The sequence below is a fragment of the Oncorhynchus clarkii genome, chromosome 13 (genome assembly GCF_045791955.1).
Source record: "Oncorhynchus clarkii lewisi isolate Uvic-CL-2024 chromosome 13, UVic_Ocla_1.0, whole genome shotgun sequence".
NCBI classification, from domain to species: domain Eukaryota; kingdom Metazoa; phylum Chordata; class Actinopteri; order Salmoniformes; family Salmonidae; genus Oncorhynchus; species Oncorhynchus clarkii.
The window spans coordinates 67,062,491-67,089,550 of record NC_092159.1 but is presented as its reverse complement, the minus strand read 5'-3'; the positions used below and the strand labels follow the sequence as shown (position 1 = coordinate 67,089,550).

Sequence of the window (27,060 nt, the reverse complement as noted above, 5' to 3'; positions counted from 1 at the left end):
CTCTGAGAATAGCATGGACGTATACACGGACACAGTGAATGAGTTCATCAGGAAGTGCATAGGGGATGTTGTTCCCACTGTGACTATTAAAACCTAGCCAAACCAGAAACCGTGGATAGATGGCGGCATTTGCTCAAAACTGAAAGCGTGAACTACCGCATTTAACCATGGCAAGATGACTGAAAACAGTCCAGTTATCGGCTTCATAAGACAATCAAACAGGCTAAATGCAATTCAACGGCTCAGACATGAGACCTTTGTAATCAAAGGGAAAACCAGCCACTTCCTGGACACCGACGCCTTGTTCCCGGACAAACTGAACACTTTCTTTAAGGATAACAACGTGCCCCAACCCCTCCTTCTCTGTGGTCGATGTGAGTAAGACATTTAAGCGTGTTAACCCACGCAAGGCTGCCGGCCCAGATGGTATCCCTAGCTGCGTCCTCCGAGCATGCGCAGACGAGCTGGTTGGAGTGTTTACGGACATATTCAATCTCTCCCTATCCCAGTCTGCTGTCCCCACTTGCTTCAATATGTCCACCATTGTTCCTGTACCCAAGAAAGCAAAAGGTAACTGAACTAAATGACTATCTTCCTTAGCACTCACTTCTGTTATCATGGAGTACTTTGAGAGGCTAGTCAAGGATCATATCACCTCTACCTTACCTGACATCCTAGACCTACTTCAACTTGTTTACCGCCCCAATAGGTCCACAGACGATGCAATCGCCATCGTACTGCACACTGCCCTATCCCATCTGGACAAAAATGTTAGTCAATGCCACTCCGACATTGCTCGTCCTAATATTTATATATTTCTAAATTCCATTCTTTTACTTTTAGATTTGTGTATTGTTGTGAATTTTTAGAGACTACTGCACTGATGAAGCTAGGAACACAAGCATTTCACTTCACCAGCAAAAACATCTGCTAAATATGTGTATCTGACCAATAACATTTGATTTGATATAGACACACACACATTCTTGAAACACCTCTGACCTCTGAGTCTCTAGTGCAGGGTTCCCCAACTGGAGGCCAGCGGGCCAACACCTCTGAGTCTCTAGTGTTCCCCAACTGGGGGTCAGCGGGCCAACACCTCTGAGTCTCTAGTGTTCCCCAACTGGAGGACAGCAGGCCAACACCTCTGAGTCTCTAGTGTTCCCCAACTGGAGGACAGCGGGCCAACACCTCTGAGTCTCTAGTGTTCCCCAACTGGAGGACAGCGGGCCAACACCTCTGAGTCTCTAGTGTTCCCCAACTGGAGGACAGCGGGCCAACACCTCTGAGTCTCTAGTGTTCCCCAACTGGAGGACAGCAGGCCAACACCTCTGAGTCTCTAGTGTTCCCCAACTGGGTGCCAGCGGGCCAACACCTCTGAGTCTCTAGGGTTCCCCAACTGGGTGCCAGTGGGCCAACACCTCTGAGTCTCTAGGGTTCCCCAACTGGAGGACAGCAGGCCAACACCTCTGAGTCTCTAGTGTTCCCCAACTGGGTGCCAGCGGGCCAACACCTCTGAGTCTCTAGGGTTCCCCAACTGGGTGCCAGCGGGCCAATCTGGACCTCCAGTAAAATGACCCCCCCCCCCCAATTTTTTAATTTTTTATTAATATTTTGTTAATTTAAAAAATATATATATCGGACCGGAGATGCAAAAACTCCCAAATGCAATGTCCCAAGAAGGAAGTTACCTCACCTAAATAATGCAAAAGTTACATTTTAACTTCATTCATGAGGAGAGAGGATGCAGGAGACGGTCAACTAATGAAGCAGGCAGCGGACCATTTAGTGGTGCTGAAACGTAAAGCTGGACCTGCAGCACAACCAATAGGAGGTGAACAGCGCCTGGTGCTGAAACGTAAAGCTGGACCTGCAGCACAACCAATAGGAGGTGAACAGCACCTGGTGCTGAAACGTAAAGCTGGACCTGCAGCACAACCAATAGGAGGTGAACAGCACCTGGTGCTGAAACGTAAAGATGCAACCGCAGAGCAACCAATAGGAGGTGAACAGCGCCTGGTGCTGAAACGTAAAGCTGGACCTGCAGCACAACCAATAGGAGGTGAACAGCACCTGGTGCTGAAACGTAAAGCTGGACCTGCAGCACAACCAATAGGAGGTGAAAAGCGCCTGGTGCTGAAACGTAAAGATGCAACCGCAGAGCAACCAATAGGAGGTGAACAGCACCTGGTGCTGAAACGTAAAGCTGGACCTGCAGCACAACCAATAGGAGGTGAACAGCACCTGGTGCTGAAACGTAAAGATGGACCTGCAGCACAACCAACAGGAGGTGAACAGCACCTGGTGCTGAAACGTAAAGCTGGACCTGCAGCACAACCAATAGGAGGTGAACAGCGCCTGGTGCTGAAAATATTGCTAACTTGTTATGCAAGTGTTGCCCAGCAACAGATGGAGAAAACCTACATCAGTAGAGTACGTAATTTCAACAATAATATTCATTTTTTTTTTACTTTACAAACAACAAGAGGGCTTAATTTGAGTCTACTTCTTCAGAGCGAAGGCCCATATATAATAACTTAACAGGCTGAGCTAGGCTATGTGGGGGCGAAGGCCCATATAAATAACTTAACTAGCTGAGCTACAACTCAAGCTTCACTCGCAGGCGTAAATCGATCCAAACATTGTCAGCACATAAAAGGCATGTTTCATTATTCCGTTGTATTCCACTGAGCATGACACCCAAAACGCACACAAGGACTCGGCACTCCTGATCTCATCCCTGATTTGAATGGTGATGTCTGGAATTCAATCATCTGTTTGAACTGGGGCCTCACCAATCGAGGGTATCGCTTTCTTAGCAAGGGAGGAGAATTCTCCACCTGGGCAGACTGTGAGATGGTCACGTACAGACGTCCTTGGGCAAGTTGGGCAGTCATGATGTAGTCTTCAGATCTGGTGGAGAAGTTGTCCCTCAGCCGCTTGATGATATCTTCCATCAGCTCTGTGACGATGCTGTGGCCTGGTCCCTCCACCTGTCATTTCTTCAGTGTGCTGAAGTCTTCCATTAGCTCTGTGACGATGCTGTGGCCTGGTCCCTCCACCTGTCATTTCTTCAGTGTGCTGAAGTCTTCCATTAGCTCTGTGACGATGCTGTGGCCTGGTCCCTCCGCCTGTCGTTTCTTCAGTGTGCTGAAGTCTTCCATCAGCTCTGTGACGATGCTGTGGCCTGGTCCCTCCCTCCGCCTGTCGTTTCTTCAGTGTGCTGAAGTCTTCCATCAGCTCTGTGACGATGCTGTGGCCTGGTCCCTCTGCCTGTCGTTTCTTCAGTGTCCTGAAGTCTTCCATCAGCTCTGTGACGATGCTGTGGCCTGGTCCCTCCGCCTGTCGTTTCTTCAGTGTGCTGAAGTCTTCCATCAGCTCTGTGACGATGCTGTGGCCTGGTCCCTCCCTCCGCCTGTCGTTTCTTCAGTGTGCTGAAGTCTTCCATCAGCTCTGTGACGATGCTGTGGCCTGGTCCCTCTGCCTGTCGTTTCTTCAGTGTCCTGAAGTCTTCCATCAGCTCTGTGACGATGCTGCGGCCTGGTCCCTCTGCCTGTCGTTTCTTCAGTGTGCTGAAGTCTTCCATCAGCTCTGTGACGATGCTGTGGCCTGGTCCCTCTGCCTGTCGTTTCTTCAGTGTGCTGAAGTCTTCCATCAGCTCTGTGACGATGCTGTGGCCTGGTCCCTCTGCCTGTCGTTTCTTCAGTGTGCTGAAGTCTTCCATCAGCTCTGTGACGATGCTGTGGCCTGGTCCCTCTGCCTGTCGTTTCTTCAGTGTCCTGAAGTCTTCCATCAGCTCTGTGACGATGCTGTGGCGTGCAGTGAACGCTTCAATTGTTCTGCGTCGGGCCTCTGGGGCGAGAAGGCAACTTTGAAAGTTCCATGCTTAGATTCATAACGACGTCTGAGGTTGAATTATTTTTGCAAACAGAGATATTTCCATTGCAAATAAGACACACTGGCTTGGCATTGTGAAAAGATGGAAAGATTAATGCATATCTCTCTGTCTGTTAGGAGATAGATGGTTAGATGAATGCATATCTCTCTGTCTGTTAGGAGATAGATGGTTAGATGAATGCATATCTCGCTGTCTGTTAGGAGATAGATGGTTAGATGAATGCATATCTCTCTGTCTGTTAGGAGATAGATGGTTAGATGAATGCATATCTCTCTGTCCGTTAGGAGATAGATGGTTAGATGAATGCATATCTCTCTGTCCGTTAGGAGATAGATGGTTAGATGAATGCATATCTCGCTGTCTGTTAGGAGATAGATGGTTAGATTAATGCATATCTCTCTGTCTGTTAGGAGATAGATGGTTAGATGAATGCATATCTCTCTGTCTGTTAGGAGATAGATGGTTAGATGAATGCATATCTCGCTGTCTGTTAGGAGATAGATGGTTAGATGAATGCATATCTCTCTGTCTGTTAGGAGATAGATGGTTAGATGAATGCATATCTCTCTGTCTGTTAGGAGATAGATGGTTAGATGAATGCATATCTCTCTGTCCGTTAGGAGATAGATGGTTAGATGAATGCATATCTCGCTGTCTGTTAGGAGATATATGGTTAGATGAATGCATATCTCTCTGTCTGTTAGGAGATAGATGGTTAGATGAATGCATATTTCTCTGTCTGTTAGGAGATAGATGGTTAGATTAATGCATATCTCTCTGTACATTCCTCCCTTAAACTTCCAATTATCATTATCCAGCGTTCTTTTGATACTTTTTTCAGAGCTACATTTTCTCTTGTTATCAAGTTAATTGTTCTGAAAAATGTTTTTTGTTAAACGTTTAAAAGGGTATTGTAGCCTACAGTAGGCTACATACACCTGTTTTTCCCCACCAATCAAAGCACAGAGAAATAGACAACAATAATAATTGAATAAAGATACAGTGCCTTGCGAAAGTATTCGGCCCCCTTGAACTTTGCGACCTTTTGCCACATTTCAGGCTTCAAACATAAAGATATAAAACTGTATTTTTTTGTGAAGAATCAACAACAAGTGGGACACAATCATGAAGTGGAACGACATTTATTGGATATTTCAAACTTTTTTCTTGTGAAGAAGTTTAAAGCCGGATTTGGATACAAAAATATTTCCCAAGCTTTAAACATACCAAGGAGCACTGTGCAAGCGATAATATTGAAATGGAAGGAGTATCAGACCACTGCAAATGTACTAAGACCTGTCCGTCCCTCTAAACTTTCAGCTCATACAAGGAGAAGACTGATCAGAGATGCAGCCAAGAGGCCCATGATCACTCTGGATGAACTGCAGAGATCTACAGCTGAGGTGGGAGACTCTGTCCATAGGACAACAATCAGTCATATATTGCACAAATCTGGCCTTTATGGAAGAGTGGCAAGAAGAAAGCCATTTCTTAAAGATATCCATAAAAAGTGTTGTTTAAAGTTTGCCACAAGCCACCTGGGAGACACACCAAACATATGGAAGAAGGTGCTCTGGTCAGATGAAACCAAAATTGAACTTTTTGGCAACAATGCAAAATGTTATGTTTGGCGTAAAAGCAACACATCTCATCACCCTGAACACACCATCCCCACTGTCAAACATGGTGGTGGCAGCATCATGGTTTGGGCCTGCTTTTCTTCAGCAGGGACAGGGAAGATGGTTAAAATTGATGGGAAGATGGATGGAGCCAAATACAGGACCATTCTGGAATAAAACCTGATGGAGTCTGCAAAAGACCTGAGACTGGGACGGAGATTTGTCTTCCAACAAGACAATGATCCAAAACATAAAGCTAAATCTACAATGGAATGGCTCAAAAATAAACATATCCAGGTGTTAGAATGGCCAAGTCAAAGTCCAGACCTGAATCCAATCGAGAATCTATGGAAAGAACTGAAAACTGCTGTTCACAAATGCTCTCCATCCAACCTCACTGAGCTCGAGCTGTTTTGCAAGGAGGAATGGAAAATGGGAAAAAAATTCAGTCTCTCGATGTGCAAAACTGATAGAGACATACCCCAAGCGACTTACAGCTGTAATCGCAGCAAAAGGTGGCGCTACAAAGTATTAACTTAAGGGGGCTGAATAATTTTGCACGCCCAATTTTTCAGTTTTAGATTTGTTAAAAAAGTTTGAAATATCCAATAAATGTCGTTCCACTTCATGATTGTGTCCCACTTGTTGTTGATTCTTCACAAAAAAATACAGTTTTATATCTTTATGTTTGAAGCCTGAAATGTGGCAAAAGGTCGCAAAGTTCAAGGGGGCCGAATACTTTCGCATGGCACTTTATTGGTGATTTTATGAGCGTAATGAGATCGAAACCCCTATAGAAGGCCATTCAGTGGTGAGGCTGCTTCAGCCTGGTCCAGACCACCTTTAACCCCTATAGAAGGCAATTCAGTGGTCCAGCCCACCTTTAACCCCTATAGAAGGCCATTCAGTGGTGAGGCTGCTTCAGCCTGGTCCAGACCACCTTTAACCCCTATAGAAGGCCATTCAGTGGTCCAGCCCACCTTTAACCCCTATAGAAGGCCATTCAGTGGTCCAGCCCACCTTTAACCCCTATAGAAGGCCATTCAGTGGTCCAGCCCACCTTTAACCCCTATAGAAGACCATTCAGTGGTCCAGACCACCTTTAACCCCTATAGAAGACCATTCAGTGGTGAGGCTGCTTCAGCCTGGTCCAGACCACCTTTAACCCCTATAGAAGACCATTCAGTGGTCCAGCCCACCTTTAACCCCTATAGAAGGCCATTCAGTGGTCCAGCCCACCTTTAACCCCTATAGAAGACCATTCAGTGGTGAGGCTGCTTCAGCCTGGTCCAGACCACCTTTAACCCCTATAGAAGACCATTCAGTGGTCCAGCCCACCTTTAACCCCTATAGAAGACCATTCAGTGGTCCAGACCACCTTTAACCCCTATAGAAGACCATTCAGTGGTCCAGCCCACCTTTAACCCCTATAGAAGGCCATTCAGTGGTGAGGCTGCTTCAGTCTGGTGCAGACAAATCCCAGCACACGCACATACACCCTCACACACACATACACCCACATTATTCACCTCTCTCTGAAGCCGGAGCCAGATCAATGAAGCTACGACACTTCTCACCTGAGAGAAAGATAGAGACAGAGAGAGAGAGAGAGAGAGAGGGCGGGAGCGAGGGAGAGAGAGAGAGAGAGAGAGAGGGGGAGAGAGAGAGAGAGGGAGAGAGAGAGAGGGAGGGTGGGAGGGAGGGAGAGAGAGAGAGAGAGAGAGAGAGAGAGAGAGAGAGAGGGAGAGGGAGAGAGAGAGAGAGAGAGAGAGAGAGAGGGAGGGCGGGCGGGCGGGAGAGAGAGAGAGAGAGAGAGAGAGAAAGAGAGAGAGGGGGGGGGGGGGGGGTACAAGGGCTTTAATATCTGTTAACATAAAGAATTTAAACTAATTAAAACCTAAAACTGACCCGACCAACACTACACCTCTCTCTTAGGATTTTATTCTCCATAGACAACAGAGCCCAGGATGTGACTCTCCATAGACAACAGACCCCAGGATGTGACTCTCCATAGACAACAGACCCCAGGATGTGACTCTCCATAGACAGTACACAACACAGTAAAGAGTTTAAATATTAAAAGGCTAGGATTCTATCTGGATGTGTTTTGTCAGCTATGTACCATTTTAAAGGCAATGTTCCTGCTCTTCCCCGGAGCCCCGCATTCACAGTAAACGCTGCATGTGTCGACTCCATCTGGAGTTTATTTTAAATGGAGCGTAGCTGACAAAGCGCGATGGAATTGAATCCCAGACCTTATTCTCCATAGACAACAGAACAGAGTAATTCCTTTTAAATGGCACGAAGCTGACAAAGCACAATGGGATTAAATCCCAGGCCTTATTCTCCCTTGACAAATCAACATAGTACATAATGAAAAGACTAAGCAAACACTTGTGGAGGACAAAGCCTAGGACAGATTGTTTTGGGGAGTCTGCCAGAAGAGTTTCAATTCAGAGTTTTAAAGAACTTTTTGAAGAAAGGGATATTGTTAACGACAAAGAGAGCAGTTGGAATTAAATCTGGATGAATGGGACTGGATGAACAACACTGAATTTCAGACTGGAAAAGTGTGTGTGTGTGAGAGAGAGAGAGAGAGAGAGAGAGAGAGAGAGAGAGAGAGAGAGAGAGAGAGAGAGAGAGAGAGAGAGAGAGAGAGAGAGAGAGAGAGAGAGAGAGCATTGTTGCATTGTTGCATCTCTCTCTCTCTCTCTCTCTCTCTCTCTCTCTCTCTCTCTCTCTCTCTCTTTCTCTCTGAGCTGATCCTGGACCTGTCTAAAGGTAACATCTAAAACTATAGTATCTTGTAAACACGTCTGGAAGTTAATCACTAATGGAATAGGTCGATGTAATGGACCGAGCTCGTTATGGGTTCATTAGTTAATTGATGGTCGTTATGGGTTCATTAGTTAATTGATGGTCGTTATGGGTTCATTAGTTAATTGATGGTTGTTATGGGTTCATTAGTTAATTGATGGTCGTTATGGGTTCATTAGTTAATTGATGGTCGTTATGGGTTCATTAGTTAATTGATGGTCGTTATGGGTTCATTAGTTAATTGATGGTCGTTATGGAAGTTCATTAGTTAATTGATGGTCGTTATGGAAGTTCATTAGTTAATTGATGGTCGTTATGGAGGTTCATTAGTTAATTGATGGTCGTTATGGTCGTTACACACACACAGGGCCTGGCACAGTTACCATAAAACCACATAACCAACGGTTCGGGATGACGACCGTCGTGAAAATAAACAGCCATCACAGTTTTTGTGGAACGAACAGCTGACTGGAGACGGGATGGTAGGGAATTTGTGCTACTTCCTCTCCTCACTGATCTGATATTGACTACATTATCTAGCTACTTCCCTCTCCTCACTGATCTGATATTGACTACATTATCTAGCTACTTCCCTCTCCTCACTGATCTGGTATTGACTACATTATCTAGCTACTTCCCTCTCCTCACTGATCTGATATTGACTACATTATCTAGCTACTTCCTGTCCTCACTGATCTGATCTGATACTGACTACACTATCTAGCTACTTCCTGTCCTCACTGATCTGATATTGACTACATTATCTAGCTACTTCCTGTCCTCACTGATCTGATCTGATATTGACTACACTATCTAGCTACTTCCCTCTCCTCACTGATCTGATCTGATATTGACTACACTATCTAGCTACTTCCCTCTCCTCACTGATCTGATCTGATATTGACTACACTATCTAGCTACTTCCCTCTCCTCACTGATGTGATCTGATATTGACTACATTATCTAGCTACTTCCCTCTCCTCACTGATCTGATCTGATATTGACTACATTATCTAGCTACTTCCCTCTCCTCACTGATCTGATCTGATATTGACTACACTATCTAGCTACTTCCCTCTCCTCACTGATCTGATCTGATACTGACTACATTATCTAGCTACTTCCCTCTCCTCACTGATCTGATCTGATATTGACTACACTATCTAGCTACTTCCCTCTCCTCACTGATCTGATCTGATATTGACTACACTATCTAGCTACTTCTCTCTCCCCACTGATCTGATATTGACTACATTATCTAGCTACTTCTCTCTCCTCACTGATCTGATCTGATATTGACTACATTATCTAGCTACTTCTCTCTCCTCACTGATCTGATCTGATATTGACTACACTATCTAGCTACTTCCCTCTCCTCACTGATCTGATATTGACTACATTATCTAGCTACTTCTCTCTCCTCACTGATCTGATCTGATATTGACTACACTATCTAGCTACTTCCCTCTACTCACTGATCTGATATTGACTACACTATCTAGCTACTTCTCTCTCCTCACTGATCTGATCTGATATTGACTACACTATCTAGCTACTTCCATCTCCTCACTGATCTGATATTGACTACATTATCTAGCTACTTCTCTCTCCTCACTGATCTGATATTGACTACACTATCTAGCTACTTCCCTCTCCTCACTGATCTGATATTGACTACATTATCTAGCTACTTCTCTCTCCTCACTGATCTGATATTGACTACATTATCTAGCTACTTCCCTCTCCTCACTGATCTGATATTGACTACACTATCTAGCTACTTCCCCCTCCTCACTGATCTGATATTGACTACACTATCTAGCTACTTCCCCCTCCTCACTGATCTGATCTGATATTGACTACACTATCTAGCTACTTCCCTCTCCTCACTGATCTGATATTGACTACACTATCTAAATACTTCCCCCTCCTCACTGATCTGATCTGATATTGACTACATTATCTAGCTACTTCTCTCTCCTCACTGATCTGATATTGACTACATTATCTAGCTACTTCCCTCTCCTCACTGATCTGATATTGACTACACTATCTAGCTACTTCCCCCTCCTCACTGATCTGATCTGATATTGACTACACTATCTAGCTACTTCCCTCTCCTCACTGATCTGATATTGACTACATTATCTAGCTACTTCCCTCTCCTCACTGATCTGATATTGACTACATTATCTAGCTACTTCCCTCTCCTCACTGATCTGATATTGACTACACTATCTAGCTACTTCCTCTCCTCACTGATCTGATCTGATATTGACTACACTATCTAGCTACTTCCCTCTCTTCTCCTCACTGATCTGATCTGATATTGACTACACTATCTAGCTACTTCCTGTCCTCACTGATCTGATATTGACTACATTATCTAGCTACTTCCCTCTCCTCACTGAACTGATATTGACTAAATTATCTAGCTACTTCCTGTCCTCACTGATCTGATATTGACTACATTATCTAGCTACTTCCCTCTCCTCACTGATCTGATATTGACTACATTATCTAGCTACTTCCCTCTCCTCACTGATCTGATCTGATATTGACTACACTATGTAGCTACTCCCCTCTCCTCACTGATCTGATACTGACTACACTATCTAGCTACTTCCTGTCCTCACTGATCTGATATTGACTACATTATCTAGCTACTTCCCTCTCCTCACTGATCTGATATTGACTACATTATCTAGCTACTTCCCTCTCCTCACTGATCTGATCTGATATTGACTACACTATGTAGCTACTCCCCTCTCCTCACTGATCTGATCTGATATTGACTACATTATCTAGCTACTTCCCTCTCCTCACTGATCTGATCTGATATTGACTACATTATCTAGCTACTTCCCTCTCCCCACTGATCTGATATTGACTACATTATCTAGCTACTTCCCTCTCCCCACTGATCTGATCTGATATTGACTACATTATCTAGCTACTCCCCTCTCCTCACTGATCTGATCTGAAATTGACTACACTATCTATCTACTCCCCTCTCCTCACTGATCTGATCTGATATTGACTACATTATCTAGCTACTTCTCTCTCCTCACTGATCTGATATTGACTACATTATCTAGCTACTTCCCTCTCCTCACTGATCTGATATTGACTACACTATCTAGCTACTTCCCCCTCCTCACTGATCTGATCTGATATTGACTACACTATCTAGCTACTTCCCTCTCCTCACTGATATGATATTGACTACATTATCTAGCTACTTCCCTCTCCTCACTGATCTGATATTGACTACATTATCTAGCTACTTCCCTCTCCTCACTGATCTGATATTGACTACACTATCTAGCTACTTCCCCCTCCTCACTGATCTGATTTGATATTGACTACACTATCTAGCTACTTCCCCCTCCTCACTGATCTGATATTGACTACATTATCTAGCTACTTCCTCTCCTCACTGATCTGATCTGATATTGACTACACTATCTAGCTACTTCCTCTCCTCACTGATCTGATCTGATATTGACTACACTATCTAGCTACTTCCCTCTCTTCTCCTCACTGATCTGATCTGATATTGACTACACTATCTAGCTACTTACTGTCCTCACTGATCTGATATTGACTACATTATCTAGCTACTTCCCTCTCCTCACTGATCTGATATTGACTACATTATCTAGCTACTTCCTGTCCTCACTGATCTGATATTGACTACATTATCTAGCTACTTCCCTCTCCTCACTGATCTGATATTGACTACATTATCTAGCTACTTCCCTCTCCTCACTGATCTGATCTGATATTGACTACACTATGTAGCTACTCCCCTCTCCTCACTGATCTGATACTGACTACACTATCTAGCTACTTCCTGTCCTCACTGATCTGATATTGACTACATTATCTAGCTACTTCCCTCTCCTCACTGATCTGATATTGACTACATTATCTAGCTACTTCCCTCTCCTCACTGATCTGATCTGATATTGACTACACTATGTAGCTACTCCCCTCTCCTCACTGATCTGATCTGATATTGCCTACATTATCTAGCTACTTCCCTCTCCTCACTGATCTGATCTGATATTGACTACATTATCTAGCTACTTCCCTCTCCCCACTGATCTGATATTGACTACATTATCTAGCTACTTCCCTCTCCCCACTGATCTGATCTGATATTGACTACATTATCTAGCTACTCCCCTCTCCTCACTGATCTGATCTGAAATTGACTACATTATCTAGCTACTTCCCTCTCCTCACTGATCTGATATTGACTACATTATCTAGCTACTTCCCTCTCCTCACTGATCTGATATTGACTACATTATCTAGCTACTTCCCTCTCCTCACTGATCTGATCTGATATTGACTACACTATGTAGCTACTCCCCTCTCCTCACTGATCTGATCTGATATTGACTACATTATCTAGCTACTTCCCTCTCCCCACTGATCTGATCTGATATTGACTACATTATCTAGCTACTTCCCTCTCCTCACTGATCTGATATTGACTACATTATCTAGCTACTTCCCTCTCCTCACTGATCTGATATTGACTACACTATCTAGCTACTTCCCCCTCCTCACTGATCTGATTTGATATTGACTACACTATCTAGCTACTTCCCCCTCCTCACTGATCTGATATTGACTACATTATCTAGCTACTTCCTCTCCTCACTGATCTGATCTGATATTGACTACACTATCTAGCTACTTCCTCTCCTCACTGATCTGATCTGATATTGACTACACTATCTAGCTACTTCCCTCTCTTCTCCTCACTGATCTGATCTGATATTGACTACACTATCTAGCTACTTACTGTCCTCACTGATCTGATATTGACTACATTATCTAGCTACTTCCCTCTCCTCACTGATCTGATATTGACTACATTATCTAGCTACTTCCTGTCCTCACTGATCTGATATTGACTACATTATCTAGCTACTTCCCTCTCCTCACTGATCTGATATTGACTACATTATCTAGCTACTTCCCTCTCCTCACTGATCTGATCTGATATTGACTACACTATGTAGCTACTCCCCTCTCCTCACTGATCTGATACTGACTACACTATCTAGCTACTTCCTGTCCTCACTGATCTGATATTGACTACATTATCTAGCTACTTCCCTCTCCTCACTGATCTGATATTGACTACATTATCTAGCTACTTCCCTCTCCTCACTGATCTGATCTGATATTGACTACACTATGTAGCTACTCCCCTCTCCTCACTGATCTGATCTGATATTGCCTACATTATCTAGCTACTTCCCTCTCCTCACTGATCTGATCTGATATTGACTACATTATCTAGCTACTTCCCTCTCCCCACTGATCTGATATTGACTACATTATCTAGCTACTTCCCTCTCCCCACTGATCTGATCTGATATTGACTACATTATCTAGCTACTCCCCTCTCCTCACTGATCTGATCTGAAATTGACTACACTATCTATCTACTCCCCTCTCCTCACTGATCTGATCTGAAATTGACTACACTATCTATCTACTCCCCTCTCCTCACTGATCTGATCTGAAATTGACTACATTATCTAGCTACTTCTCTCTCCTCACTGATCTGATATTGACTACATTATCTAGCTACTTCCCTCTCCTCACTGATCTGATCTGATATTGACTACATTATCTAGCTACTCCCCTCTCCTCACTGATCTGATCTGATATTGACTACATTATCTAGCTACTCCCCTCTCCTCACTGATCTGATCTGATATTGACTACACCATCTAGCTACTTCCCTCTCCTCACTGATCTGATATTGACTACATTATCTAGCTACTTCACTCTCCTCACTGATCTGATCTGATATTGACTACACTATCTAGCTACACCCCTCTCCTCACTAATCTGATCTGATATTGACTACATTATCTAGCTACTTCTCTCTCCTCACTGATCTGATCTGATATTGACTACATTATCTAGCTACTCCCCTCTCCTCACTGATCTGATCTGATACTGACTACACTATCTAGCTACTCCCCTCTCCTCACTGATCTGATCTGATATTGACTACACCATCTAGCTACTTCCCTCTCCTCACTGATCTGATATTGACTACATTATCTAGCTACTTCCCTCTCCTCACTGATCTGATCTTATATTGACTACACTATCTAGCTACACCCCTCTCCTCACTAATCTGATCTGATATTGACTACATTATCTAGCTACTTCTCTCTCCTCACTGATCTGATCTGATATTGACTACATTATCTAGCTACTCCCCTCTCCTCACTGATCTGATCTGATACTGACTACACTATCTAGCTACTCCCCTCTCCTCACTGATCTGATCTGATATTGACTACACCATCTAGCTACTTCCCTCTCCTCACTGATCTGATCTGATATTGACTACACCATCTAGCTACTTCCCTCTCCTCACTGATCTGATCCGTTATAGACTACACTATCTAGCTACTTCCCTCTCCTCACTGATCTGATCTGATATTGACTACACCATCTAGCTACTTCCCTCTCCTCACTGATCTGATCCGTTATTGACTACACTATCTAGCTACTTCCCTCTCCTCACTGATCTGATCTGATATTGACTACACTATCTAGCTACTTCCCCCTCCTCACTGATCTGATCTTGACTACACTATCTAGCTACTTCCTCTCCTCACTGATCTGATCTGATATTGACTACACTATCTAGCTACCTCCTCTCCTCACTGATCTGATCTGATATTGACTACACTATCTAGCTACTTCCTCTCCTCTCTGATCTGATATTGACTACACTATCTAGCTACTTCCTCTCCTCACTGATCTGATCTGATATTGACTACACTATCTAGCTACTTCCCTCTCTTCTCCTCACTGATCTGATCTGATATTGACTACACTATCTAGCTACTTCCCTGTCCTCACTGACCTGATATTAACTACACTATCTATCTACTTCCCTGTGCTCACTTACCTGATATTGACTACACTATCTAGTTACTTCACTGTCCTCACTGACCTGATATTGATTACACTATCTAGCTACCTCCTCTCCTCACTGATCTGATCTGATATTGACTACACTATCTAGCTACTTCCTCTCCTCCTACTTCCTCTCCTCACTGATCTGATCTGATATTGACTACACTATCTAGCTACTTCCCTCTCTTCTCCTCACTGATCTGATCTGATATTGACTACACTATCTAGCTACTTCCCTGTCCTCACTGACCTGATATTAACTACACTATCTAGCTACTTCCCTGTGCTCACTTACCTGATATTGACTACACTATCTAGTTACTTCACTGTCCTCACTGACCTGATATTGATTACACAATCTAGCTACTTCCCTCTCTTTACAGCTGGAGAGCAATGCTCAAGCAAGCGGGAGCGAAGGACACTGTCCCCTTGTTGTTGTGTTGCCATCTTGCAGCTCAAACTGTCTCCACTGTGTAGTCGACTGTATCATGGTGACATCCAGATGGTGACGACCAATACTCCACGCTGCTATCCCATTGGAAAGGAAATCAAGTGGGGATGGAACAAACCAAGTGGGAAGGAACCAATCAAGTGGGATTGAACAAACCAAGTGGGAAGGAACCAATCAAGTGGGATGGAACAAACCAAGTGGGATGGAACCAATCAAGTGGGATGGAACCAATCAAGTGGGATGGAACAAATCAAGTGGGATGGAACCAATCAAGTGGGAAGGAACCAATCAAGGGGGATGGAACCAATCAAGTGGGATGGAACAAATCAAGTGGGAAGGAACCAATCAAGGGGGATGGAACCAATCAAGTGGGATGGAACAAATCAAGTGGGAAGGAACCAATCAAGGGGGATGGAACCAATCAAGTGGGATGGAACAAATCAAGTGGGAAGGAACCAATCAAGGGGGATGGAACAAATCAAGTGGGATGGAACAAATCAAGTGGGAAGGAACCAATCAAGGGGGATGGAACAAATCGAGTGGGATGGAACAAATCAAGTGGGATGGAACAAATCAAGGGGGATGGAACAAATAAAGGGGGATGGAACCAATCAAGGGGGATGGAACAAATCAAGGGGGATGGAACAAATCAAGGGGGATGGAACAAATCAAGTGGGATGGAACAAATCAAGTGGGAAGGAACCAATCAAGGGGGATGGAACCAATCAAGGGGGATGGAACCAATCAAGGGGGATGGAACCAATCAAGGGGGATGGAACCAATCAAGGGGGATGGAACAAATCAAGTGGGAAGGAACCAATCAAGGGGGATGGAACCAATCAAGTGGGATGGAACAAATCAAGTGGGAAGGAACCAATCAAGGGGGATGGAACCAATCAAGTGGGATGGAACAAATCAAGTGGGAAGGAACCAATCAAGGGGGATGGAACAAATCAAGTGGGATGGAACAAATCAAGTGGGATGGAACAAATCAAGGGGGATGGAACAAATCAAGGGGGATGGAACCAATCAAGGGGGATGGAACCAATCAAGGGGGATGGAACCAATCAAGTGGGATGGAACAAATCAAGTGGGATGGAACAAATCAAGTGGGATGGAACAAATCAAGGGGGATGGAACAAATCAAGGGGGATGGAACCAATCAAGGGGGATGGAACCAATCAAGGGGGATGGAACCAATCAAGTGGGATGGAACAAATCAAGTGGGATGGAACCAATCAAGGGGGATGGAACCAATCAAGTGGGATGGAACCAATCAAGGGGGATGGAACCAATCAAGGGGGATGGAACAAATCAAGTGGGATGGAACAAAACAAGGGGGACACTACTTCACTGTAGGAAGGTGATATTCCAGTGGCAAGATGGGAGACCCAGGAAGACCAGTATCTTCCACAGCTGCAGGAGACTGCCGGAGCCCCAGTCTGTCAGAGCCTGCCTACAGCGCGCTGCCAGCACACACACACATACACACACACACACACACACACACACACACACACACACACACACACACACACACACACACACACACACACACACACACACACACACACACACACACACACACACACACACACACACAGACACACACAAAGCACAAAGCACAAACACACACACAAAGACGCATACATACACACCCTGCCTGCTTGCCTGGCAGATAACATAGGACAGCTGTGTTGAGGTACGAGGTAATGCCAGCCTACCAGCCCAGAGAGAGGAGAGAACACTGGGTTCCCACTAAATGGCCTAGCTGCAAAGTCCAAATGGTTTGTACCCTCAAAAATATAAAAAACATTAATAAGCTTTTTGGTCTTAATTTAAAGTTAGGGTTAGGCATAAGGTTAGCAGAGTGGTTAGGGTCAGGGTTAGGGTCGGGGTTAGGCATAAGGTTAGCAGAGTGGTTAGGGTCAGGGTTAGGGTCGGGGTTAGGCATAAGGTTAGCAGAGTGGTTAGGGTCGGGGTTAGGCATAAGGTTAGCAGAGTGGTTAGGGTCGGGGTTAGGCATAAGGTTAGCAGAGTGGTTAGGGTCAGGGTTAGGCATAAGGTTAGCAGAGTGGTTAGGGTCAGGGTTAGGCATAAGGTTAGCAGAGTGGTTAGGGTTAGGCATAAGGTTAGCAGAGTGGTTAGGGTCGGGGTTAGGCATAAGGTTAGCAGAGTGGTTAGGGTCGGGGTTAGGCATAAGGTTAGCAGAGTGGTTATGGTCAGGGTTAAGGCTTGGGTTAGGTTTGAAACAATTAGAAGGACTTGGCCAGATAGTGCTCACCAGGCTACATTGGCTTCCACAGCTCCCATAAAGCTCTGCCTGTGTGTGTGTTTGTCTCTCCCTTTCTTTCTTTCTTTCTTTCTTTCTTATCTCTCTCTCTCACACACAATCTCTCCCTCTCCCTCTCCCCCTCTCCCTCTCCCTCTCTCTCTCTCTCTCTGTCTCTCTGTCTCTCTCTCTCTCTCTCTCTCCCTCTCCCTCTCTCTCTCTCTCTCTCTGAGAAACGTATATTCTGAGGCCACCTTTATTGTAGCTGGGGACTTTAATAAAGGAAATCTGAGAAACAAAACGCTGAAATTCTATCAACACATCTTCTGTGCTACACGTGCAACACCAACTCTTGACCATTGCTACTCTCCATTCTGGGTGGCAACAAGACCCCCCCCCCCCCCCCCGCCCTCTCTATGGTAAATCAGATCATACCTCCGTTCGGGGTGGCAACAAGACCCTCCCCCCGCCCTCTCTATGGCAAATCAAATCATACCTCCGTTCGGGGTGGCAACAAGACCCTCCCCCCGCCCTCTCTATGGCAAATCAGATCATACCTCCGTTCTGGGGTGGCTACAAGACCCTCCCACCGCCCTCTCTATGGCAAATCAGATCATACCTCCATTCTGCTGCTTCCCTCATATAAGCAGAAACTCAAACAGGAAGTTACCATGGTAAGGACTGTTCAACGTTGGTCTGACCAATCGGAATCTATGCTTCAAGATTGTTTTGACTCATCAGGAAGTGTATAGAGGATGTTGTTCGCACTGTCGCGATTAGATTAGGCAGCATTTGTGCAAAACTGAAAGCGCGAACCACCACATTTAACCACGGCAAGGTGACTAGGAACGTGGACGTGTACCAACAGACCAGCTATGACCCCCTGTAAGACAGCAACAGTTTATATACAATAACATGACGTCAATTCATTGCTTCTAAAATGAATCTCCTCCTCCAGACCGGGACAAATGGAACTTTAAAAGTTCATTCTGAGTTCTTTCTGACCGCCTAGCACATACACAGGACACACAACACAACTGAATTAACTTTTGACTCCTCACCATTATCGATCACCACTTAGCTGACAGTTCTAATTAACAGAAAACCTAGGAATGCACTCACTGCCTTATCTAAAACACCCCAGAGCTCAGTTTAGTCAGGTTCAACCATAGGTTAACTACCTTATCTGTTTACTTAATCCACAACCCATTCCTTTCTTCCTAGTTGGAATGGTGTTCATTAACTTTAATTACTCCTTGTCCGTGTCACACAATCCCTTCTTATGAACTCATATTGTTAATCAGATATAATAAAACAGAGTATAAGTTTACTTAGTTACAGTTCCATTTAAATGAGAATATTGTTTATTCATTTATTCATAATATTTCTAACAATTGCACACTGCCAATATCCCACCTGGACAAGAGAAATACCTACGTAAGAAAGCGGTTCATCAACTACAGGTCAGTCTTCCAACACCATAGTGCTCCTCCAAGATCATCACTAAGCTCAGGGTTCTGGGTCTGAACCCTTCCCTGTGCAACTGGGTCCTGGACTTCCTGACGGGCCGACTCCCAGGTGGTGAAGGTAGACAACAACACCTCTACTACACTGATCCTCAACATGGGCGCCCCACAGGGGTACGTGCTCAGCCCCCTCCTGTGCTCCCTGTTCACCCATGACTTCATGGCCACGCACGTCTCCAACTCAATCATCAAGTTTGTTGACGACACAATAGTGGTAGACCTGATTACCAATAACGATGTCACAATCTACAGGGAGTAGGTGAGAGCCCTGACAGAGTGGTGCCAACAAAATAACCTCTACCTCAACATCAACCAAACGAAGGGGCTGATCGTGAACTTCAGGAGACATTAGAGAGAGCACTCCCCCATCCACATCGACGGGGCTGCAGTGGAGAGGGTGAAAAACGTCATATTACTCAGCATGCACATCAATGTCAACCGAAATGGTCCCTTCACACAGATAGTAGGCTCAACAGCACTTCTTCAACCACAGAAGGCTGAAGAAATTAGTTTTGGGCCCTAAGACCCTCACAAATGTATATACAGTGCCTTGCGAAAGTATTCGGCCCCCTTGAACTTTGCAACCTTTTGCCACATTTCAGGCTTCAAACATAAAGATATAAAACTGTATTTTTTTTGTGAAGAATCAACAACAAGTGGGACACAATCATGAAGTGGAACGACATTTATTGGATATTTCAAACTTTTTTAACAAATCAAAAACTGAAAAATTGGGCGTGCAAAATTATTCAGCCCCTTTACTTTCAGTGCAGCAAACTCTCTCCAGAAGTTCAGTGAGGATCTCTGAATGATCCAATGTTGACCTAAATGACTAATGATGATAAATACAATCCACCTGTGTGTAATCAAGTCTCCGTATAAATGCACCTGCACTGTGATAGTCTCAGAGATCCGTTAAAAGCGCAGAGAGCATCATGAAGAACAAGGAACACACCAGGCAGGTCTGAGATACTGTTGTGAAGAAGTTTAAAGCCGGATTTGGATACAAAAAGATTTCCCAAGCTTTAAACATCCCAAGGAGCACTGTGCAAGCGATAATATTGAAATGGAAGGAGTATCAGACCACTGCAAATCTACCAAGAACTGGCCGTCCCTCTAAACTTTCAGCTCATACAAGGAGAAGACTGATCAGAGATGCAGCCAAGAGGCCCATGATCACTCTGGATGAACTGCAGAGATCTACAGCTGAGGTGGGAGACTCTGTCCATAGGACAACAATCAGTCGTATATTGCACAAATCTGGCCTTTATGGAAGAGTGGCAAGAAGAAAGCCATTTCTTAAAGATATCCATAAAAAGTGTTGTTTAAAGTTTGCCACAAGCCACCTGGGAGACACACCAAACATGTGGAAGAAGGTGCTCTGGTCAGATGAAACCAAAACTGAACTTTTTGGCAACAATGCAAAACGTTATGTTTGGCGTAAAAGCAACCCAGCTGAACACAACATCCCCACTGTCAAACATGGTGGTGGCAGCATCATGGTTTGGGCCTGCTTTTCTTCAGCAGGGACAGGGAAGATGGTTAAAATTGATGGGAAGATGGATGGAGCCAAATACAGGACCATTCTGGAAGAAAACCTGATGGAGTCTGCAAAAGACCTGAGACTGGGACAGAGATTTGTCTTCCAACAAGACAATGATCCAAAACATAAAGGAAAATCTACAATGGAATGGTTCAAAAATAAACATATCCAGGTGTTAGAATGGCCAAGTCAAAGTCCAGACCTGAATCCAATCGAGAATCTGTGGAAAGAACTGAAAACTGCTGTTCACAAATGCTCTCCATCCAACCTCACTGAGCTCGAGCTGTTTTGCAAGGAGGAATGGGAAAAAATGTCAGTCTCTCGATGTGCAAAACTGATAGAGACATACCCCAAGCGACTTACAGCTGTAATCGCAGCAAAAGGTGGCGCTACAAAGTATTAACTTAAGGGGGCTGAATAATTTTGCACTCCCAATTTTTCAGTTTTTGATTTGTTAAAAAAGTTTGAAATATCCAATAAATGTCGTTCCACTTCATGATTGTGTCCCACTTGTTGTTGATTCTTCACAAAAAAATACAGTTTTATATCTTTATGTTTGAAGCCTGAAATGTGGCAAAAGGTTGCAAAGTTCAAGGGGGCCGAATACTTTCGCAAGGCACTGTATATGCACCATTGAGAGCATTCTGTCAGGCTGTGTCATCACCTAGTACGGCAATAGCATCGTCCGCAACCTCAGAGATCTCCAGACAGTGGTGCGGTCAGCCCAACACATCATTGGGGAAACACTGACAGCCCTCCAGAACACCTACACCACCTTGTGTCACACCTTGTGTTTCTAGCCGGTCTCCTTCGAGTACCCTGCCCTGAACCGTAGTACTGTTTCTAGCCGGTCTCCTCCGAGTACCCTGCGCTGAACCGTAGTCACTGTTTCTAGCCGGTCTCCTCCGAGTACCCTGCCCTGAACCGTAGTCACTGTTTCTAGCCGGTCTCCTCCGAGTACCCTGCGCTGAACCGTAGTCACTGTTTCTATCCGGTCTCCTCGAGTACCCTGCGCTGAACCGTAGTCACTGTTTCTATCCGGTCTCCTCCGAGTACCCTGCCCTGAACCGTAGTCACTGTTTCTATCCGGTCTCCTCCGAGTACCCTACCCTGAACCTTAGTCACTGTTTCTATCCGGTCTCCTCCGAGTACCCTGCGCTGAACCGTAGTCACCGTTTCTAGCCGGCTACCACCCGTTACTCTACCCTGCGCCTTAGAAACTGCTTTGCCCTATGTATACAGAGTCACTGAACACAGGTCACGTTAGTCATGTTTACATACGGCTATACCTACTTCATATGAACTGTGTTCTAGTCTTAGACACCGTTTGTATATAATGGTGTGTATCGACAGTCTGGACAGTATGTGAATAGAAACGGTGTTTGACCTGCAGTGTATTTCTAGCCTCAACAGTGCAGTGATAATACCTAGCAATACAAAACGACATCATCAAAAAAGTAATAAAACTAATAAATTAAATATATATTCAAGACCCTGTCATTGCTCAGTCTGACATTTTCGTAATTTCTTTATTTTTACTTTGTGGATTAAGTGCCTGTTGTTCTGTATCGCTTGGTATTACTGCACCGTTGGAGCTAGAAACACAAGCAATTTCTCTGCACCTGTGATAACATCTGCTCATCTGTGTATGTACCAATACACTTTAATTCGATTTCTGAGTCTGAGAGTAAACCTGTTGTTGAAGTGAACGATTAGCTCATATGAGTTACGTACCGCGGGAGATATTGACGAGAGAGTGTGTGCAGCATCCAATACACGTCGCAGATCAACCAATGTGAGAATGTTCAGCCTACGTATCACTGTTAATTCAATAAAGTCCGATATTAACTAATAACTGTCTGATTGAGTTCTGGTCGTAATATTCTAAACGTAGCCTATAGAAGACAGTAAACAGCAGATGTTCCGTTTCACTGTCAGCGCACTTTGTTAAGACGATTTATCATACCAACATCCTATTATTATTATTTAATTAACCTACTTATTGAAACGTTTTGAGATTATTCCTGCAACGTGCACAGTTGAGATAAGAGCTCGCGTTACATACTACCGTTTACATCCCAGTGGATCCTGTTGCATATGACAAATAAACTTAGATTTGAGTTGGGATTTCAACCCATTTATCCGATTTCCCGAGACCATTAGTCAACATTCAACCGGATGTAAATAGTTCTAATGACTCATTATGAGCGCGTCTAACTAACAGAAACGTTATCATCTCACCTGGACCGTGAATGTTCTCCTCGCAGGAGTACCAGATCCCGGTGTGGAAACGGCGGAACAGAAAGCGATCGTCTCCGGTCTCCCAGCTGTAGTGGACCTTGCTCTTGTCTGTCTCGTTCGTGCCGTTGTCGATGCAGTTGTGCCGCCGCTGCTTGCTGCAGTTGGGCTTGGGGACGCGCTGAGTGCCCTCGCACCAGTACGTCGTAATGAACGCGGTGGTGGAAAAAAACAGCGCGACCAGGTTGAGTCCAACCGAGAGCAGAGCGCGGCATTTCCGCGTGGTCTTCATAGTCTTCCGCGCACTGGGTGCGGAGAAACTGTTGCACAGCGGCGCTAAAAGTTCATAAATGACAGACGGCGGGGTTGGGTAATGGGAGAACGAAACAAAACATTGCCGAGGGAAGGGACGGAGGCGTGCAGAGGAGAGGAGAGCGCACGAAACTATTCCCCTAGCAGTCTACTCCAACGGCACCCAGTCTGTAAACGATGCTCCGAGAAGATAGACGCATCTGGGAAGGTAGATGGTTGGGTTCCCCGTCATGTTATCGTCTTTCTATCTGCGTCGGACTGTGACATCTTTGGCTCGTGTGGAGGAAAAGACCATGCCCAAGGTGTGACGTGACTACAGTGAAATGCTCAGCCAGGCTGATCAGCTTTAATAGTGAAACCCAGTCACTGCTGGCAGGGTGCGAGGCTGGCTCGGTAAGTGGTCTGTCTGTCTGTCTGTCTGTCTGTCTCTCTCTCCCTCTCTCTCTCCCTCTCTCCCTCTCCCTCTCTCCCTCTCCCTCTCTCTCTCTCTCCATCTCTCCCTCTCTCTCTCTCCCTCTCTCCCTCTCCATCTCTCCCTCTCCCCCTCTCTCCCTCTCCCTCTCTCCCTCTCCCTCTCTCCCTCTCTCTCCATCTCTCCCTCTCTCCCTCTCTCTCCATCTCTCCATCTCTCCCTCTCTCCCTCTCCCTCTCTCCCTCTCCCTCTCTCTCTCTCTCCATCTCTCCCTCTCTCTCTCTCCCTCTCTCCCTCTCCATCTCTCCCTCTCCCCCTCTCTCCCTCTCCCTATCTCCCTCTCTCTCTCTCCCTCTCTCCATCTCTCCCTCTCTCCATCTCTCCCTCTCTCCCTCTCTCATCTCTCCCTCTCTCCCTCTCACCATCTCTCCCTCTCTCCCTCCCTCCATCTCTCCATCTCTCCCTCTCTCCATAAACAATAAAAATTAGCAGTAAACATTACACATACATAAGTTTCAAAACAATAAAGACATTACAAATGTCATATTATATATATAGAGTGTTGTAACGATCTCCCTCTCTCTCTCTCCAGATGGTTACAGTACATGTTAACTGATAGCAGTGATTGAGTTGCTGTTGTGACTCATGGATCTAATTAGTCATGGTTATGAGATATTGACATACTGTAGTGTAGTGTTGCTGTCCTACTAATCCTGCCTCAACCTCTGAACTGAGGTCTGGACCTTAATACTGCAGAGTTATGTTGCTGCTCTGCTAATCCTGCCTCAACCCCTGAACTGAGGTCTGGACCTTAATACTGCAGAGTTGTGTTGCTGCTCTGCTAATCCTGCCTCAACCCCTGAACTGAGGTCTGGACCTTAATACTGCAGAGTTGTGTTGCTGTGTTTCACATCATGTAGGTACTAAGCTTCTGGTAGCTACTGTTAGTGTTCAAATACTGGAGAGTTGAGACCAAATCACGGACGCTGGACAGAGTGGATTTCAGTTGTAACAAAAGACAGTTTTAATGAGTCAGAGATATCTTGTCCCGCAGTTTTACGTGCACGGACCTAGTTCACATAACTCGGCAAGGAGCCAGGTGAAAAAGAGGCCTATACAATGGTTACATACATTTTTATACATAGAATAAAGTAGGTGGAGTCTTGTCGTTTCGGTCTTCTTGACTGGTCGGAGGGTTGGAGGCGGGCCTTGCTCTAGCCAGAGCGGGCCCCATTGGTGCACAGCAAAAGTTATTTGCTCTTGGGACAGGCCAGTTAGAGGGAGATGAGATGTGTGTTTATATAAGGAAGAGGGGGTCAGTCTTATGGCTGGGTGTATGTGTTCTTACTACGGAATGTCTTTGTTTATATGAGCTATGTGTATGAATATTTATATAACAAATCCCCCTCTTCACGTCTATTAGACGTGAAAACTATAGCAGAAAGGTGGCGGTTGCAATCATGGGTATACATAAGGTGGTGCTCCTAACCTTGTCTGGTTTGCATGGTGGGTCTGTAGGTGTAGTGCTACGTTTGGGACGGGAGTGATTGGAGGGAGTGATATCAGGAAAGGAGTTAGGGACATGTGTAGGGGTTGGTGTATGTGATGTGGCAGGGTGAAGTAGTTGTTCAATTAACCATGTGAAAGTCCTAGGGTTACTCCAAATATCAGTATGAATATCACAAATAAGGGACCAGATATCCCCAGCCTCACCCAGAGAGGGAGAAATTTCCCTCTAACTGGGCGAGGTTCCCTTCTCAGGGGAGGCGGAGTTTGATGCCGCATCACCTGAGGAAGGAGTGTCTTCATTTGGAATCGAATTTAGGCCGCTCAAATCAGCTCTGACTTCAGTCAGTGTTCTAGAAGGAATTGGGGCTGGGGTGCAATGTGTAAGGCGGTGCCAAGGTGTGCCTGATTTACCTTTGACCTGGACTGAGTGTGAAGTAACCTCCTTCACTTCGTACGGTCCAGTCCACCTGGGTTCCAGCCACTTTCTCTTGTGGACTGTAACCCTCACCCCGTCACCAACCTTTACCTTCAGTAGTGGCGTGTCCCCCGGCAGCTCCCCCTCCTGGACCTTGTGAACCTGGGTAGAGAGTGCTGCAGAGAGAACCGTCAGTTTTTTCACATAATTAGACATTACAATTTGTTGTACATCAAGGGCGGGCATATGACCTCCCTCCCTTGGTGGACCATGCATGACTCTACCAGTCATTATCCCATGAGGCACATACTTTAGCTATCTTAGCTTTTGCTTTTGGTTTGACGTTCCACCAGATTTTGGGATTGGGGCCTGTACACAGATCCAAATCTGTGGGTTATGCCAAATCTTTCTTCCACCTGTCTCAGGTGTTTGTTAAATGTGAGCCATTTGTCAAATTTGATTTGTCTTGGGATGCCATACCTGGGTATTAGTTTGGTTTGGTTTGTAGCCACTCAAAGACTGACCTAGCATCCTCCCCTTTTGTTAGTATTGCCTCTACCCATTTGGAGAACCTATCTACTATGACTAGGAGATAGAGTTTGCCTTTAGATACATTTTCGGGGCCCATGTCGGTGTAGTCTATACTAATATCCTGAAAACATGCATTAGGTATTACGTATGAGCCCATTGGTGTTTGATATGGTTTCTTTGGGTTGTGTCTGTCACAACCATTGCATTCGTCACAAAATAAATCATCGTCATAAAATAAGTCAGTCATATTTTTTTTATGTGAGGGTGCCACCAGATGTGCGAGGCCTTTTTGGAGGGTCTTTAGTTTGCCTTCGTGTGTGGGGCCATGTGTTTCTCATAAAAGTTCTGGGTCCATCAGTGTGGCCTGCTTCATGGGCATGGGCTGAGTCTGTATAGATATTCAGTCTTTCCTTTTCCTCTGATGAGGACCTGCGTCAATCCGATGATTTCAGCTAATTTGGCCGATGCTGGTTGAGGGTTGATGGCTGATTGAAGGGTGACATGTGAACCGTCTGGGAGTTGCTGTTTCCTTCTTCTGCCGTGGGTGG

The 27,060-nt window shown here is 45.0% G+C and overlaps 1 protein-coding gene across 1 annotated transcript in view; it reads right to left on the bottom strand.

Annotated features, from left to right (window-relative positions):
* Positions 1–23,625, bottom strand: part of LOC139424127 (germ cell-specific gene 1-like protein) — a 44,966-nt gene extending 21,341 nt beyond the window's left edge. The window contains exons 1-2 of the mRNA XM_071175825.1: positions 23,337–23,625; positions 7,047–7,094 (exon numbers count right to left, since the gene is read on the bottom strand). Coding sequence (XP_071031926.1) covers positions 7,047–7,094; positions 23,337–23,625 — 337 coding nt within the window. The remainder of the gene's footprint in view (positions 1–7,046; positions 7,095–23,336) is intronic.
* Between the last annotated feature and the right edge of the window lie 3,435 nt (positions 23,626–27,060).